This window comes from Solanum verrucosum, unplaced genomic scaffold (assembly GCF_900185275.1).
Source record: "Solanum verrucosum unplaced genomic scaffold, falcon-dt-bn FXZP01000273.1, whole genome shotgun sequence".
Taxonomy (NCBI): Eukaryota; Viridiplantae; Streptophyta; class Magnoliopsida; order Solanales; family Solanaceae; genus Solanum; species Solanum verrucosum.
Window position 1 is genome coordinate 2037495 of NW_026020163.1, and position 16682 is coordinate 2054176.

Genomic DNA, 16682 nt, shown 5'->3' on the forward strand with positions numbered 1-16682 from the left:
ATTTAAAACTAAATAGTACTAATTAATATAGTATTATAATTAATTATTATTTTTTAATGGACGTGCAAAATTCAAGACTAACAAATATAAATAAATAGAAAAAGTTATAGTTATCCTTGGTGAAAAGTACCAACACTGCACATAAATTGTGTCACCCACTAGGCACATGTAACAAGGAGAGCAACCTCACATAACTAGAATTAATTCCTGTTTTGTTGGGTGCTTTTTCTAGTGACATGTGCATAATGGGTGACCAAAAAAATTATGAATTCAACTGAATTTAATAATTTTAAATTAACTAATATATTTATATTGTAAAAATATTTAATATAAATAATTTATTAAAAATTATAAATAAATTTATAATAAATTGAAATATGTAGTTAAGTAAATATGACAGTTGAGAAGAATTGTGTTTTTCTTTAGAAAGGGATACGATAGTGTTTGATATTCATATTGAAGTTTAATTCAACTCAACAATAAAAGAAAAGGTAATTTCTTTTATCATTTTGAGTAAACTTTTAATTTTATACAAGCAAAAAATATAAACAAAATATATATGATACATACAAAAAAATATATCTCCTAATTAAAAGTTAAAACTTATAGACATTCTTTTTCCCCTTTAAAAAGACTCAACCCTTTACTTTTAATCGAAGGATCAATTACTATTTCCGCTCCATTTTAAATGTCGTTTAGTATTTTAATTTTTGATATACCCTTAATTTTTTTAAATTTAATTGCATTAATAGCTAATATTTTCTCCGCTCCAATTCAAGTATTTTAGTTACTGTTCGAACAATTAAAGAATATTTTCTTTAATCATAATTTTACAAAAATACTTTCTAAATATTTCAAATTATTAATTATTGTGACTTATAATACCTTATATGTAGTTTCTAAATATATACATTTTATTACAAAAACTGTCCAAATTCATAATATTAATCACTTTCACTCTCGTCTAACCGAATCAAGATAATCTTTCTTAAAATAAGGAAAAATTAAATTTCATCTATTTTTTTTAATTATAAGAGCACGAATACATTTGATTTTTTTTCTTTTAAATAAAATAAATAATATTTCTTTATTTTCTAATTCGATGCTTAAATTCGAAAAAAAAAGTACATTTAAAAATAGATTTTTTTTATATATATAATATAATAAAGATAAAAAGATTCCTTTATTTTCTCTTTCAGACAAATCCTCTGGCTTCTTCATTTCTATGGAGAAATCTCAATATTTCTCTGAAAAACCCTAAATTCTCTCAAATTTTTCTTCTTACATGAGCTAATTTGTGTTAAAAAGCTATAAATTCTTCTTGAGTTTTCTTGTTTTTCTATGGAAGTGGGTTCTGTTGTTGGATTAGAAGACGTTAATTTCCCTACTGAACCGAAAACTCCAACACCCACCATGATTTTCCCTAAAATTGAGCCGAAACTTGAACCCCTTGATGAATTTACCCCTCAATCGATAAACCCCAATTCGAATTTCAGTTACAATTCAGGTTTCAGAAATACTACTCCGCAGCAGCAGCAGAATGCTACTAGCTCTCAAACTCCAAGCTCAATTGAGGCAGGTGTTCATTCGGAGTATAATCGGATATCTGAGCTGTTTCAAACGGCTTTTGCTCAGAGTTTACAGAGAGATGGAGATGTTGAAGCTAATGAGGATTCAGGTTGTCGAGCGATTGTTCCTGTCAGCAATGATTCACAGGTACTAGGGTAGTTTAATTTAGCTTGTAATAGAGATTATAAATCAAATCTTGAAGAAGTTTGGGTTAAAATGGAATAAAATGAATTTTTTTTTTGTTGGTTTGGTTTGAGTTGATTTGGGTTGTGATGATTTTGTAGATGAATTTGATGTAATGCTTACTGACCCAAGTAGTTTTTTTTGTGAATTGGATTGACCCTTTTTGATTTGTTAACTTAATCTCAGGTTTCTGATATTGTTATTACAAGAAGGAAGTATGAGAAGAGGTCATCGGAGTTGGTTAGGGTGACAGATCTTAAACCGGAGGATGAACGATATTTCCGTGACCTGATTCGAAAGACACGAATGCTTTATGATTCTCTACGGATTTTTGTAAATTTAGAGGATGAAAACAACCAACATTTGGGTTCTGGCAGACAGACTAGAGCAAGGGGGGACTTGAAGGCATCACAAATGATGAGGGAACATGGACTTTGGTTGAATCGTGATAAGCGTACTGTTGGTCCGATTCCAGGAGTGCTTGTTGGTGATTTGTTCTTATATAGAATGGAGCTTTGTGTGGTAGGATTACATGGGACGCCTCAAGCTGGGATTGATTATCTTCCTGCTAACCAGAGCTCAAATGGGGAGCCAATTGCCACAAGTGTAATTGCTTCAGGGGGGTATGAGGATGATGAAGATGCTGGGGATGTGATTATATATACAGGGCAAGGTGGACAGGATAAGAACTCACGGCAAGTTGTGCATCAAAAGTTGGAAGGTGGGAATTTGGCATTGGAGAGGAGCATGTACTATGGAGTTGAGGTGAGGGTAATTCGTGGCTTTAAATATGTTGGTAGTTCTAGTGGTAAAGTGTACGTGTATGATGGATTGTATAGAATCACGGAATCTTGGTTTGATGTGGGTAAGTCTGGATTTGGAGTGTACAAATATAAGCTTGTTAGGATTGAGAATCAGCCAGACATGGGAAGTGCTGTACTTAGATTTGCAGAGAGTCTTAGGACCAGGCCACTAGAGGTAAGGCCCATGGGATACATTTCTCTTGATATATCAAGGAAAAAGGAAAATGTGCCTGTATTTTTGTTCAATGATATTGATAATGAACGTGATCCAGCTTGTTATGACTATCTGTTGAAGACTGTATTTCCTCCATATGTATATCAGCATGTGGGAAATGGTTCAGGTTGTGAGTGCACAGATGGGTGTGGGAATGGGAATAATTGCTTTTGTGCGATGAAAAATGGTGGACAGTTTGCATATGATACGAATGGGATCTTGTTGAGAGGAAAACCAGTCATTTTTGAATGTGGACCACATTGTTCATGTCCTCCAACTTGTTGGAATCGAGTTAGCCAGAAAGGTGTGAGGAACAGGTTTGAAGTATTTCGTTCTAGGGAGACTGGTTGGGGAGTTAGGTCGTTGGACCTCCTCCTAGCAGGGTCTTTTATTTGTGAATATACTGGTGTTGTTCTCACACAAGAGCAAGCTCAAATATTTACTATGAATGGTGATAGTTTAATCTATCCAAGTCATTTTGCTGAGAGATGGGCGGAATGGGGAGATTTGTCCCGAATAGATTCTAATTATGTCCGACCGGCATACCCCTCTATTCCTCCTTTGGATTTTGCGATGGATGTTTCTAGAATGAGGAATTTAGCCTGTTACATGAGTCACAGTTCAAGCCCCAATGTTCTAGTACAGCCTGTGCTGTATGATCATAATAGTGTATCTTTCCCTCACCTCATGCTCTTTGCAATGGAGAATATCCCTCCCCTAAGGGAACTCAGCATTGATTATGGAATGGCTGATGACTGCACAGGGAAGCTTGCCATCTGCAATTGACTACCTCATGGGAATTGCTGCAGTTTTGAGAGTGATGCAGCAATAGCTATTTTTGGCACATCATGTACTAAGGTAAGCAACCATAATAGTTCATAAATCATTTAGAGTTTGGAACTATGACAGTCATCATAACATTTTCTTGAATGCTGCTTTTGCAATTAGATTGTGTAAATTGATCGTCTTTGTACTGTAGCTACATGTGGTCTTTGTTCTTTGCATCTGTCTTGCATAAGCTGGTTGAAGTACTTTGAGCTTTGAATTCCCAGAGTGATTCTGTTCCTGTCTGGCAGTCTTAATTTCGTCTAGCTCTGAGAGCCTCTGACAACCTCTTTGGCATGTCACTGTCCTTTCTTTGCAATTGTAGAATCGACACAAGCTATTTAAATATGCATACAATAGATTAGTCATAAAGGCATTTCAAATGCATTTGAGAGTATTTTCCGTTTTGAATAATCTTGAATCAGATGTCCTGTAATTATTCAGAGCTAGATTACAGCTATATTGGCTCTACTTTTTTCTAATTGTACATTTTGTTCTTTGCTTTCTATGACTAAGGAGCTTCCAATTTTACTGGATAAAAAAAAGAGGCTTCCGATTTAGCCGTGAAGAATTATACACACTAGAAGTGTTGAAATTTGAAATATTAATTGCCCCAAACTGCACTAAAGAAAGTATAGCCTATGCCATCTTGATTAGTTTCTTTCTGCTTTAGTACGAAATAGCATTATCTGTCCCTTATTTAGGAGTACTTGCATACTTTGAATACTAGTAATGTTCTCATCTTAGGAGTGCTCAAGTGTTTCAGTTGAAGTACCTTAACAGATTGCGAATCATCATCTTAAAACAATCAAGACACTAATCAGTAAAATGTCATTTCCTCACCTTTTTATGAAGATTGTGGCTCCTTCCACTTTCACTTTATGTGCTACTCGCCTTTTCTGATAAGGAATAGTAATATACCCACCTTGCTTATGTATGCTGTCTTGATGATTATTGATCTTGTTTAATGCTAATTGTCCTCTACATCTTTTTTTGTGTATCGATTTCATTCACTTGCATATATGGTGGGAGGCGCTATTATAATATACTTTATTTGAGTAAAATTAACTTCATAGAACGTCCGGGAAAAGGACTTAGAATGTTGTAACCTCCTTTTTACATGTTCTATATCCTTGTTTTGCACATCAGTATCTCGAATTCTCAATGCTTATACCTTTGTGATGTTGGAGAGAACCTAGCATGTAAGCTTTTGATTTGTGGTAGTCACTAACAACTATATTAGCTAAACATTCAGCTGACGTTGAATTATTTCTCGTGCAGATGAAGGCGCGGTTGTTGGTGAACCTTTTCCCTATTTCCTTTGCTCGAGAATACTCACAATCTTGACGATAGAATCTAGTCCACAAACCTAGATTTCAAGGTGTGTTCAATGACTACCTGAGAAGATAGAAGAAAATTTCTTGCAACAACTAACTTGGAAGTAATATTCTTCCCCCATTATAAGAACTCATGTTATAGTATTAGCTGCTACTTGTTTGTGACTTCCATTCTCAAAAGAGAAAAAGAAACCTATTAGCTTGTAAATATGAAGATTGAACTTCATATGATCATATATAGAAATTTGTATCAATCCTTTGTCATGGATAGTTGTAATCGAGATCAATGCCTTTTTGGATCAGTTACCCAACTTGTACTGTCTTTCAAATTTTTGATTAATATAGTTATCTAATGCATTGGATGTCATCCCCCCCCCCCCCCCCCCCACACACACACAAATTCAGAAATGAAGTCGTAACCAAAGTGCTTGGAGCCTTATGCTTGTCAAGAGAGCAATTGTCTGTGATTCCGCGGCTTGCTTAGGTTAGGAGAATTCTTTTTTGATTTTTGTTTTACCGTTGAGAGAAGGATCATAAGCCCTAGTCCTAAGCTAAACAACATATTCATCTGCACCTGAAAGGGACGAAGTGACTCGATTGAAAGGAGAGGGAAGATGCACAAAAAAGAAACAAATTCCAGCAAGAGGCAAGATTAAACGAAGAACCAAAAGCAATGTGAAGGAGATGCATACATAAAAGAGACAACCAGATCTGATGAAACAGAATACCTAAGTAGAATATAAAAAATTATGTATCTATTTGTTACTATTCTCTTCGTTTAAAAAAGAAATGGAGGGAGTATTATTTAAAATTTTCTAAATAGTTTGTGCTAATTTCTTACTAATTAGAGAAATTACTCGCACTTTCGCATGATCATATAAAAATCAAAATACAATTAACTACCTAATATTTTAATTTTGATTAAATAAACAGTCAATTGTTATATTATATTCGAAGTAATAGTGCAAGTGAGTAAAAGTTTAGCACAAATACAGAAATTTACAAAGGATAGATTTGAGGAATTAAAGCAATATAGTAGTATATGTTTTTGAAATTTTATTATTGATGTAGCTATAATTAAAAATTATACACAATTAAATTTATAGTTACTTTTTATTTCTTAATTTGTCTAATTCACTTCATTTTGAGTCAACCATGTTTTAATATTGGCTTTGTAATATTGTCTTCAATTCTTTGAGATGTTTTACTAAAGGGAAAAGGGTCTGACAAAATATTTCAATTTTGACCAATTTTGTTGTTACGATACCAAACTTTATGGAGGACCTTTTACCCTTATACTATTAAATAGTGTATTTTAAAGGTATATGTGTGTCCACGTGGACACATTACTATTTAAAATGATGCAATATTTATGATGTTCACGTGGGCACACATATACCTTTAAAATACACTATTAAATAGTGCAGGGGGTAAAAGGTCCTTTCCAAAGTTCGATATTGTTACAACAATTTCTGTCAAAGTTTGGATATATTTTAGACCTTTTTCCCTTTATTAAACATTTCAAACTCAAACTAATTAAATTATTAAAAAATATTGACTTAACTTTGAATGCCTTACGATCATTATAATATTGTTTTTGTAGTTAAAAAATTACGAAATATTATATATATAAAAAATGATACTCTAATTGACATATTCAATGAGTGAAGTGTTAATTTTATTTTAAATACTTTTAGGATAATTTTGATAGTTTATAACAATTGATTCCATTGAAAAAGTTTTTTAAATTATAATCAATAAAAGAGATTTAAATATTTGTGTTGTTATGTAACGTACAATAATTTATATATATTTATTTTTTTGTTACAAAATATTACAGAAATACTATACTGTCAATTGAAAAAGAAAAATTAACTATTAAATTATAATCAATTAAAATAATTTGTATCAATCTTGTGCCATGGATAATTGTAATCGAGATCAAATGCCTTTTGTCGTTCTTCGAGTTAACAGAGGAGATGGTGTCAAATTTGAAATGCATGGTTTTGCAAGGATTGAAGAGGCAAAACTAAATTTGAGGATTCTATATTCAATCCCCCCTTTTGAATATGGCAATGCAAGAGATAGATCGTCTCGTGGCTATTGAGAACGAATTAAATTAGGACAAATGATGAGTATTGTACTAGCTTTTTACTGTCAAGATGGTGTCAACTTTCAAATTTTTTATCAAACAAGAAACAAATTGTTATCTGATGAATTGGATATAACATTGGTATGTAGTTACCATGAGAAGTAGAATTTAATCATTGGAATGATGTTAAACTCTTTTATATCTGTAAACTTGTTGCTGATGTATACAACTTGTCTTTAACCTAAATGTTTTTTTCGTAGACGAATAACATATCTAGTATAATTTCACAAATCTTATCTTGTGTGGGTAGTTTTGATAGACCATCGGCGAGGTGATTATTGTCCAATGTAAGAACAACAACATACTCGGTAAAATTCATAAGTAAGATTTAGGAGGGTAAGATGTACGCAGATCTTACCCTTATCTCGTGGAGGTGCAAAGCTTGTTTCCGTAAGACCCTAAGCTCAAGTAACACATCAAATCAGTTTGAAAAAGAAAAATACAAAACTAAAAAAGATATAACAACTAATAGAAAAAACATTTCATAGCATTCAAAAGACAGAGAGCAGTAACAATAGCCAAAGCACAAGAAATAACCAGTAATAATATAAATCGTAGGACAAGAAACTACAAAAATAATATTACTAATACTGATATGAACGGATAAACAAATACGACACACCAAACTATTCCCAAGCATATTCGGCAAGAAAGCGAGACAACACTTGATTATCTACTAATCTTCCACTCTAATCTACGATCTTCATATACTTCTATCTACGATCATGCCTGGAGTAAACGGTTGAAATAACATCACAAAATTTCTTTTAATATGCAAAAATTAATAAGAAAAATGTACAAAAACTCTAATCTACGATCTTCATATCCTTCTATCTACAATCATGCCCAGAGTAAACGGTCGAAATAACATCACAAAAATTCTTTTATTATGCAAAAATTAATAAGAAAAATGTACAAAAACTAACACGTGGCGTGGTCGGCAGGATTCGAACCTGCGCGGGTAAAGCCCACATGATTTCTAGTCATGCCCGATAACCACTCCGGCACGACCACTTCATGTTATGGTATTTACTAAATTAAATATATATAAATAATATTTGGTATATTTATTTATTAATTTCATAATGAAGCTAAGTTTAATGTTACAAACTTTCGCATTGTTAAAATTCTATAACTCATTAGATGAAGTTGTAGATTGAATGCTACATCAAAAATATAAGACAAATATCAAAATGACAACACTCAAAAGTAGAAGATCATAACATGGGCGATTCGACAAATGTAGATTTATAGATATATGAGCATTAATTATAAGTCTTATCAAGAGTTACATGTTGTCAAAAAAGTCTTCGTTTGTTATTTTTGGGACTTAAAGTTCACAAACCTAGTTATGTGAGTTCTTAGGAACACAACATATTTGTTGACGTAGACTGATGTATCTGTAGTCTTATCTCTAGCTACCTTGTGAAGGTAGAGAAATTGTTTCGATATATAAAAACAGTACAAAAAGAAAATACAACAATAATAAAAAGATATTCTCAAAATAATGAAGAAAAGAACCATAACAATATATAAGGATCGAGCAAGCATATGTATCAATTATATAAGGGGTTTTAAGAACTAGCTAGCTTGAATGAGGCTTACATTAGACAAAAAATAATAATTGCAAGAACAAAAATTGGAACTATAAGAAAGTACTCCCCAAAATGTGTACTCTTTGCTTCTCTACTTGTACTATTTCCCTATATATAGTTTTTCCAAGCTGTGGTCTCATTTGATCATTTGCTAATTAAGTGAACTAGATCAATTTTCTTTTGTGTTTCTCCATGTTCTACATACCAAGTCCTTTGGCCTCAGTAGTCCTCATGATTCTTAGCCTTTTCACATTGCTCAAAAACATCCTACAAGACAATGCAAACAAACATGTAAGCAAAGACAGATTCATAATTTAAAATTTATGGATTCTTATAACGATAATGACTTGTAGCCAAGATTGTTTATTTTCTTATAATTATGATATCTAGGCTAACTTGCATGTACTTTGATTAATTCCACAAAATACTTATGTCACCAACTTGTGCAAGCAACAAATATGATGTAACTCTGTTGTATATAAATATGTCAAGATTTGAACTAACTATAGAAACACTAAGTTGAAAGAAATATTTGTTACCCCCATGGAACATCTCCAACAAGCATCCAATCTCCATCTTTATCCTCATATGTGAGGACAAACTCTGATGATCCATCCAAGAGCTTACATGACTTTGTTACTTGTTCCTTTTCTCCACCTATTTCAAATAAGCACAAATTCAATTAAGTATCATATACTATCACTAACAAGAAAAATCACACTAACATGCACTATCTAGGGTAAAGAGAGGTTTCCTCTTAGTTAAATGAGTTTATAATTAATCAGAATCACAAATGGATATCAGACGTTGGGTGGAAAATCAAGTGTCTGATATCCATATTATAGCCAAGTTATTAGTCAGTAATTGTATTCAGTCTCTGAACTATATTACTTGGGCTCTTTAAAAATATTGTCACACTTATGCCTGATCCTCCAAAAATGCAGTACTTTTTGAAGAATCAAACACGCACCTATTGTCATTTTGAAAAGTCCGAGCAACATAACTTTTGAGAACTAACACCATAAGATCATTTCAAAGACAATTTAGTAACTATGATAGATATCTCAACTTACAATTAGTAGTTTTGGTTGATTTGAAGAACATTTCCTCCAAGATTTTGGCTAAAGTTTCATAGCAAATGTGAGAACTCAAATTCACTTTTCTTCCTATTGGCAGTCCATCCATATTCACCTTTACAAAATCTACATCATTATTCTTGGTACTATTTCCATGATTAATTTTCTTGTTTGAACTCTCAATTTCTTTGTTCCCATTTTCTTGTTGATGATCAGCATTTGTAATCTTTGATTGATTAAAACTATTCATCCTGTAAGTCCTTATTGGTGGCCATCCCACAACCTGACTGCTACAAAAAAATACTAGGTTAGAAATAACTAAGGTTAATACCTAAAGAAATATATTATATGAACATAGTAATGTGCATGAACCAATTAATTAAATGATTTTATTAATTAAAGAGAATTAAAGTAAAGAGATAATCACTTTTTTGTATAATTATTTGGTATCAAACCACACATGCCTAAAAAAGAAATTGCTCCCTATCTAGAGATTTTTGTTCCCAAACAACAACAACAATAATAATAATAACATATTTGGTGTAATCTTACTGGTTGAAGTCTAAGAAAGATAGAGTATATACAGACCTTATACCCTCCGAGACTCCTACCTCTTGGAGGGAGAGGGACTATTTTCAAAAGATCCCGATTCAAGTAATGCATATCAAACAATATATACATAGATTAAAAAAAAGCCTTAACATATAATAGAGGAAGCATTCAAGGAAAAGAAACAATAACAACAACCAAATAGAGTAATGTGATGATCAAAACACTGAAAAAATATTCAATAAATAGTATAATAAATTTCGAATTTAACTCTTTATTTATGCTAGTTTTCTCACCACACACAAAACTGAATTTTTCATTAAGAATCACATTCATCCCATCGCACCCTTAAAAATAAGAAACAATCACTTCATCAAAGCCACAACTTTGGAAAAAACTTTTAAAATAATCACCAATTTACCAAAAAAAAAACTTAATTATACATCATATCCTTTCATTTCATGATCATAAACCTTTTTCATAAAACAAATGAAAAATTATTATGGCGAACTGATAATTGATTTTTATCCTTCGTCTTTAACTATTGCTCCTAACAATCGAACTTATGCCTAGCCAGGACATAAGCTCTATAAGGCTAAGTACAAGAAATAACTTCTGAAATATTACGATACGAAAACATAAACTTATACCCAACGAAAAAGTTATTTACCTGGCACTTGTAGAAGCAGATCCAATATTCTCATCAGTACAAATATTATTAAATCTCCTTGTAATAAATCCATTAGGAAAATCTTTAGCAGTCAAAATTCTACCATACTCACACCATTTTGTTGATGATTTGTTAGTCTTTGTAACACGTGGGCCTAAGCCCAAGCCCAATTCAAGCCCAGTTTCATCACTGTAAGATGAGTTACTCTCTGAACGCATTTTCCAATTTTTGACAAACTACAAATATTGAAGTTCAAGAAATGAATGAGAATGAAGTGATCATATATATATTGGGAGATAATTAATTAATTTAATAATAATAAAAATGTTTAAAAAATGTTATATTTGGGACCCATATGTTTGCCATTGAGCCAAGCTCTTTTTTTTATTAAATAAAATGATTAAACAAATGAATTCTTCCTCTTCAAGTTTCATTTGAAATCATTTCAATTTTCTTTTTGCCATTATATGTACTTGAATGTGTTATTTCTATGTTCCCTGTAGCTTTTAAGAACTTTTCTTCTTTCTTATTCACTTTTTTGTCCAAATGTTGGGACTAAACTTACAATGAATATAATTTTAGTATAACAAAAAGTTACGATAGAAGTGATAAGTATTACTTCACATTCAAAGCTCAGCTAAAGATGAAATTATTTTTCCAGGGAGCATTTTTTTTTCCTTTTAAAGTGAAAATTCCGATACAAATTTAAATTAAGAGGACCTTAAATGAATATCAAACATCGAACTAAGAAATAAAGAAAATAATTTCCTCAACTCCTTGAAAATTCAATAATTTATTGTTTTTATCCTTTAAGGGCTACTAATTGATAAAAAAAAATTACCTCCTCCTATGTTTCTTTTTGTTCTGGTAGGAATAAGATTATGTATATACCCTTTTCTTTTTATAAATATTTCCTATAAAAAATTGTTTTATTTAATTTAAGTTGGTGCATATATGGCCAAAACCACTATTAGGTCTATCATTTTGAAAGCAAAAGGGTAAGTGATAGTTGTCTTCTAAATAATAGACAAACAACACAAAGAAAGTAAATAAATAAAGTATATTGAAGCCAAAAAAACAGTATATAGTCTAGACTAAGCTTTTGGCTTGTGAAAAGAATCAACCTTTTACACATTAACCCATGAGTTTTATGCTAAAGTTGAGACACCTAAACTTGACTAATTAAGATTTTCTAAATCCTTGATTTTGTTTTATGTCATTCCAAATGCTTAATTAAGATTTATAGGCATAGTTTGTTCAACATCGACTTACATATGCTCTTTTAATAGAGAAATATGACTTCGACCATTTAAGAAGCATTTTAATTATATTATACTAGCTAACACCTTTAACATGTAGTAATATTCAAAAGAAAGTATATATAAGACATTTTCTTCGTTAATCTATTATACAAAAAAGAGTACATTTCTTGACGAAGAACAAATTAAAACTTTACGACAATTTGTTTCATAAACGTTTACTTGCATCACATACACAAGTGCTCTTTGAACCATGCAATAAGGAACACCAACAACAAAAGTACTCTGCTGGACCGACACTGACACTGAGACACAAAATTAGCTAGGGAAGTGAATGAGATTAGATAATTATTATATCAAAATTACGACATTAATTTTTTTTTATTTTGTTATAATAATTCAATATCTATCGTATCCATACTGAATAAGTAAAAGAAAACGGAGAAGTAGTAACTTTTTATGCGACAATGATATTTTTTGCAGGCTCGAAATAGATTCATGTTTGATAGTACTATTAAGCTAATTATTAAATTAACCACATTAAAGTTTTGTATCTTAGATATGATCTTTGTCGGATCAAATATTATTATTATTATTATTATTCTGTCCAAATTAACTTTTAATAAAATGTAATATAATACTCAATTAATAAACATGTTTTCTAGAGACAATGCAAGTATTAGAGAGCTTTATATAGATCAATAAATAAATAATTAATTTTCTTTAAAAAGTTAACACCAACTAATTTTAAGGTCAACTTGTATAAAACTATGCTCATTAAAGATCAAAGCATATCACTGACGAATGTGATGCAATAAAAATGAGTGTTTTTCCTTAATATGAGATTTCAAATTCAAATTCTGAATATGAAAAATTTCTTGATAAAGAATGCTTCCTCCTGAATGAAGGCTAAATTCGAACTAATCAAGTTCTAAATTTCTAATATAAATACAAAACACCAGACATAGGATAAAATAAAATAATTAAGAAAAATCGTGATTCCAAATCACACGTTTAAATAATAATTTAAAATAACGACTTCATATCACATGTTCAAACACAATCTAATTAAATTCAACTTATTTTATATGATCTACCAAGGAAAATAAATCACAATATCTACATTTCTACAAAAAGGTAGGGGACATAGAAAAACACTTTCCAGTAAATAAAGGAAAAAACATGGCAACACAAATCAGAGACTAAAAAAAAAATATATTTGAAAAATGATGAGTGAGAAATTGCAAATGAAACTTGAAGAGGAAGAATTCATCATTTTGAAGAGTGTTTATATCAATGGCAAACATATATGGGTCCCATAGGGCATAATCATCATTAGTTTTTAAAAAGATAAATTAATTTTTTGATATAAAAATAAAATTATTCACTTATTTTTAATTAATTATAGTTTAAGCAATGCACTCCATAATTTTTTTTGCTTAAGGTGACAAAGGAAAATTATTTGTGTGACAAACTTACACATTACACTTATTTTAAATTATATAACATAGATATAATCTGACCTATATGTGCTTCGAAAAAAATAGAAAGAATTCAGTGATGAACCATAAAACAAAATGAATTATAGTTCGGTTAAGTTCACCAAAATGGGGAAAAAAAATAATACAACATCTTATTAATTAAAAACAATAATAATAAATATTTTCTCTTTGCAAATAATGTATTTTCCTTCATTTTCCTTTCCCTTATCACAATTGCCCCTTGAAATCTTCTTTTGGGCTTTTTACACCCATGACCTGCTTCCAACTGATGGGCTTTGAAACTTTGGATTCATTCTTCTCCTTTTGGGCTTTCCACAAACACATTGACATTCATAACCATAAAAGTTACCAAAACAAGAAAAAAGCCCACTCCCACCATCAGTATGCCTTCTCGTATGCCGGCCCGTTGAATGGTAGCTACTCGACGCCATACCCCGGTCATATAATGGCGGTAGCTCGGTTCTCCACCTCTCGAGCTTCGACCGGAGTCCTTCAACGCTTTCATCTATACTCCAACCATCCAAAACAGAACTTTTCTCCTCTTCTAAAGGGTATTTCTTTTCAGCAATAGCAGCAGCCACTTCAGAAGGTGAAGGCCCAACTTCAGAATCAGACCATACTGAATGGGCCTTTAATGGGCCTCCAAATACAAATTTCCCATTTTGCCCTTTTGGGCCTCCATAATCAAACCCACCATTATTTCTTAACATGGGCTTTCCAATAACTGTTGTTTGTCTCTCTTTTGGGCTTACATCTAGGCCCAAACCTTTATTGGGCTTTATTGTAATGGACTTTTCATCAACTACCTTAGTCGTCGGTGAATCGGTTCCACCCTTCTTTTCATTAATGGGCTTTTCTTTATCCCCAAATTCTAACTCTATAAGTTTGAGTTTGGGCTTTTCATCTTTGGGCTTGGGCCTATCATCTTTGGGCTTGGGCCTATGTATATAACAAGATGACTCTTTACTAACAATTGAATCACTTAATACTGATCCAGATTTACCTTTTTTATTATTTGTTTTGGGCTTTTCTCTTAATTCTGCACCACTTATAACAGAACTTGCTTTACCTTTTTTCTTCATCATATGTTTTGGTGGCTCAAATGAAATACTAAGTATTGAACTTTCTTTTTCAACAGCCACAACTTTTTTTTTGTGGGGAATTGCTGCAACTAATGAACTATTAGCCATCGAGGCGCTATCGAACGTGACACGTTCGCTACGTTCACTCCTTGTACGACGTAGTATAGGTTTTAACGTAATGGCATTGTTGTTGTTATCATCCTTCTGAGCATCTAGGGTTTTTTGGTCGTAGTTGGGTAGATGTGCATCTTCATCCATTAAATCGCGATATCCAACTGCTGACATACTTAGTTGTCTGTATAGTTGCATGCTTCTCATAGTACCACCAAGTAATGTCACACCAATGTTTAATATTCCTTGAGGACGCCCTGAGGGACGACGTATCTATATCCCAAGAAAAAAAAAAGAAAAAATTAACTTTTAAATGCTAGTTTTGCACATATTTATTCGAAGAAATAGTGAATTATAGGCAAGGACCATCATGTAACATACTTCCTCCGTTTCAATTTGTCTGTCTGATTTTTACTTGACAAGAAGCTATTTCAACACACAAAAATAATGAAATCTCATTTTACAAAAAATATGAAATTTCAAAAAGGGTATATTAGAAACAAAATAGAATGAACATCAAACAATGGAGATGGAAGAATATTGGACATGTTACATTCCACAATTTCATCTACAATAATATATAACGTAGAAAAAAAAATAAAGGGATAATTTCAGAAACAAAGATTATGCATGCATGCAATGCATGCAACATTCCAATTTCACATAAACAAATATTCATAAAAAGATCAAATACTAGAAAGAAACAAACCTGAAGTGCAACAAAACGCATACCAATATGGTGTTGTTGATGTTGCAACCTAGTGGGAGGAGGGATAAGGTTTCCGACAAGGACACGAACGGACCCCACGAGCGAATCACGGAACCAATGTACCGAAAAAATGTCAATTTGTACAGCAGAAGTATCCTGCTGTAAAAATTCATCATCTACCCGAAAAACAAACTTATCATTCCACGTGGGGTTGTTACCACCCTCGGTATCAACCCCTGTGGTGAGTTTTCGGGTAGGATGGACCCACGCGGACGCATAGGTTTTCATTTTCTTGGATATAGGTTCCAAATCTTGCGCGGAGATGATGTTTACCTCCAATAATTGAAAAGGTTTCAAGGCTCCCATTTTGGGAGGCATTTTGAAACGCGAATGATGATGACTGATAATGATGGTGGAATAGAAAATTATATTTCCGCTCGCCGCCCGTCGTTGATGGGACGACGAGGGGAAGAATTTGGCATTAACGTGGAAGAAGACCCCCAAGGAAAATTGGGGAAGGAGAGGAAGGTGATTTTTTTAGAGGACATTAAAGAAAAATAATAGAATACAAAGGGAAATAGTAATTGAATTCAACTTCTTTTTTTGACCATTAAGGTTATTAACATATTTGGATGATTTGTAATTTTTAATTTAATCTTTTTAATTTATAGTCAATAATTGTGGACCTTTAGTTTTTAGAGGAAACTTGTCATTAATATGTGAAAATTTGTTTACATTGTATTTTAGGATTTTTTTTATTTTTTATTTTTTATTTTATAATCAAAATTGATGATGGTTAAAAGCACATTTAATTTTATTTTTTTTTTGCGCGTTTCATATGTCATCAATTATCCTTTGTTCTATTTACTCCAAGTGTTACTGCAATATATGAAAAGATATTACTCTTTTTAGACGAATTAACAAAGAAAAAAAAAGAGTATCACGTAAATTAATTAACAATGAAAAAGAAAGAATGTCAGGTAAATTATGTAGGAGGGAAAAAGTATGTATGATATATACTATGCTTTTGAAATTCAATATATGAT

At 31.7% G+C, this 16682-nt stretch overlaps 3 protein-coding genes and 1 non-coding gene across 4 annotated transcripts; 1 reads left to right on the forward strand and 3 right to left on the reverse strand.

The window, feature by feature from the left end:
* Positions 1–1219: 1219 nt before the first annotated feature.
* On the forward strand, positions 1220–4971 carry LOC125828589 (histone-lysine N-methyltransferase family member SUVH9-like). The gene is made up of 3 exons (XM_049507899.1): positions 1220–1716; positions 1939–3627; positions 4876–4971. The coding sequence occupies exons 1-2, from the start codon at positions 1342–1344 to the stop codon at positions 3553–3555; spliced, it is 1992 nt and encodes a 663-aa protein (XP_049363856.1). The 5' UTR covers positions 1220–1341; the 3' UTR covers positions 3556–3627; positions 4876–4971.
* Positions 4972–8015: 3044 nt separating this feature from the next.
* TRNAS-AGA (transfer RNA serine (anticodon AGA)) lies at positions 8016–8097 on the reverse strand. Its single transcript has one exon. It is a non-coding gene; the product is annotated as a tRNA-Ser (tRNA).
* A 545-nt stretch (positions 8098–8642) lies between these two features.
* Positions 8643–11215, reverse strand: LOC125828599 (auxin-responsive protein IAA13-like). Its single transcript, XM_049507910.1, has 4 exons — positions 10974–11215; positions 9752–10041; positions 9218–9335; positions 8643–8945 (listed from the first exon to the last, which is right to left on the reverse strand). The coding sequence occupies exons 1-4, from the start codon at positions 11189–11191 to the stop codon at positions 8876–8878; spliced, it is 696 nt and encodes a 231-aa protein (XP_049363867.1). The 5' UTR covers positions 11192–11215; the 3' UTR covers positions 8643–8875.
* A 2747-nt stretch (positions 11216–13962) lies between these two features.
* Positions 13963–16026, reverse strand: LOC125828697 (uncharacterized). The gene is made up of 2 exons (XM_049508036.1): positions 15637–16026; positions 13963–15200 (listed from the first exon to the last, which is right to left on the reverse strand). The coding sequence occupies exons 1-2, from the start codon at positions 16012–16014 to the stop codon at positions 13977–13979; spliced, it is 1602 nt and encodes a 533-aa protein (XP_049363993.1). The 5' UTR covers positions 16015–16026; the 3' UTR covers positions 13963–13976.
* Positions 16027–16682: the final 656 nt, after the last annotated feature.

Bases quoted from the DNA above. Each gene is read 5' to 3' on its own strand.
- LOC125828589 (XM_049507899.1), top strand. From the start codon at position 1,342: ATGGAAGTGGGTTCTGTTGTTGGATTAGAAGACGTTAATTTCCCTACT. The intron at 1,717-1,938 runs GTACTAGGGTAG...ACTTAATCTCAG, and splicing joins CTGTCAGCAATGATTCACAG to GTTTCTGATATTGTTATTAC.
- LOC125828697 (XM_049508036.1), bottom strand. From the start codon at position 16,014: ATGCCTCCCAAAATGGGAGCCTTGAAACCTTTTCAATTATTGGAGGTA. The intron at 15,201-15,636 runs GTTTGTTTCTTT...CTTGGGATATAG, and splicing joins TGCGTTTTGTTGCACTTCAG to ATACGTCGTCCCTCAGGGCG.
- LOC125828599 (XM_049507910.1), bottom strand. From the start codon at position 11,191: ATGCGTTCAGAGAGTAACTCATCTTACAGTGATGAAACTGGGCTTGAA. The intron at 10,042-10,973 runs GTAAATAACTTT...TTTTTGTAGCAG, and splicing joins TCTGCTTCTACAAGTGCCAG to TCAGGTTGTGGGATGGCCAC. The intron at 9,336-9,751 runs GTAAGTTGAGAT...TATTTGAAATAG, and splicing joins ATCAACCAAAACTACTAATT to GTGGAGAAAAGGAACAAGTA.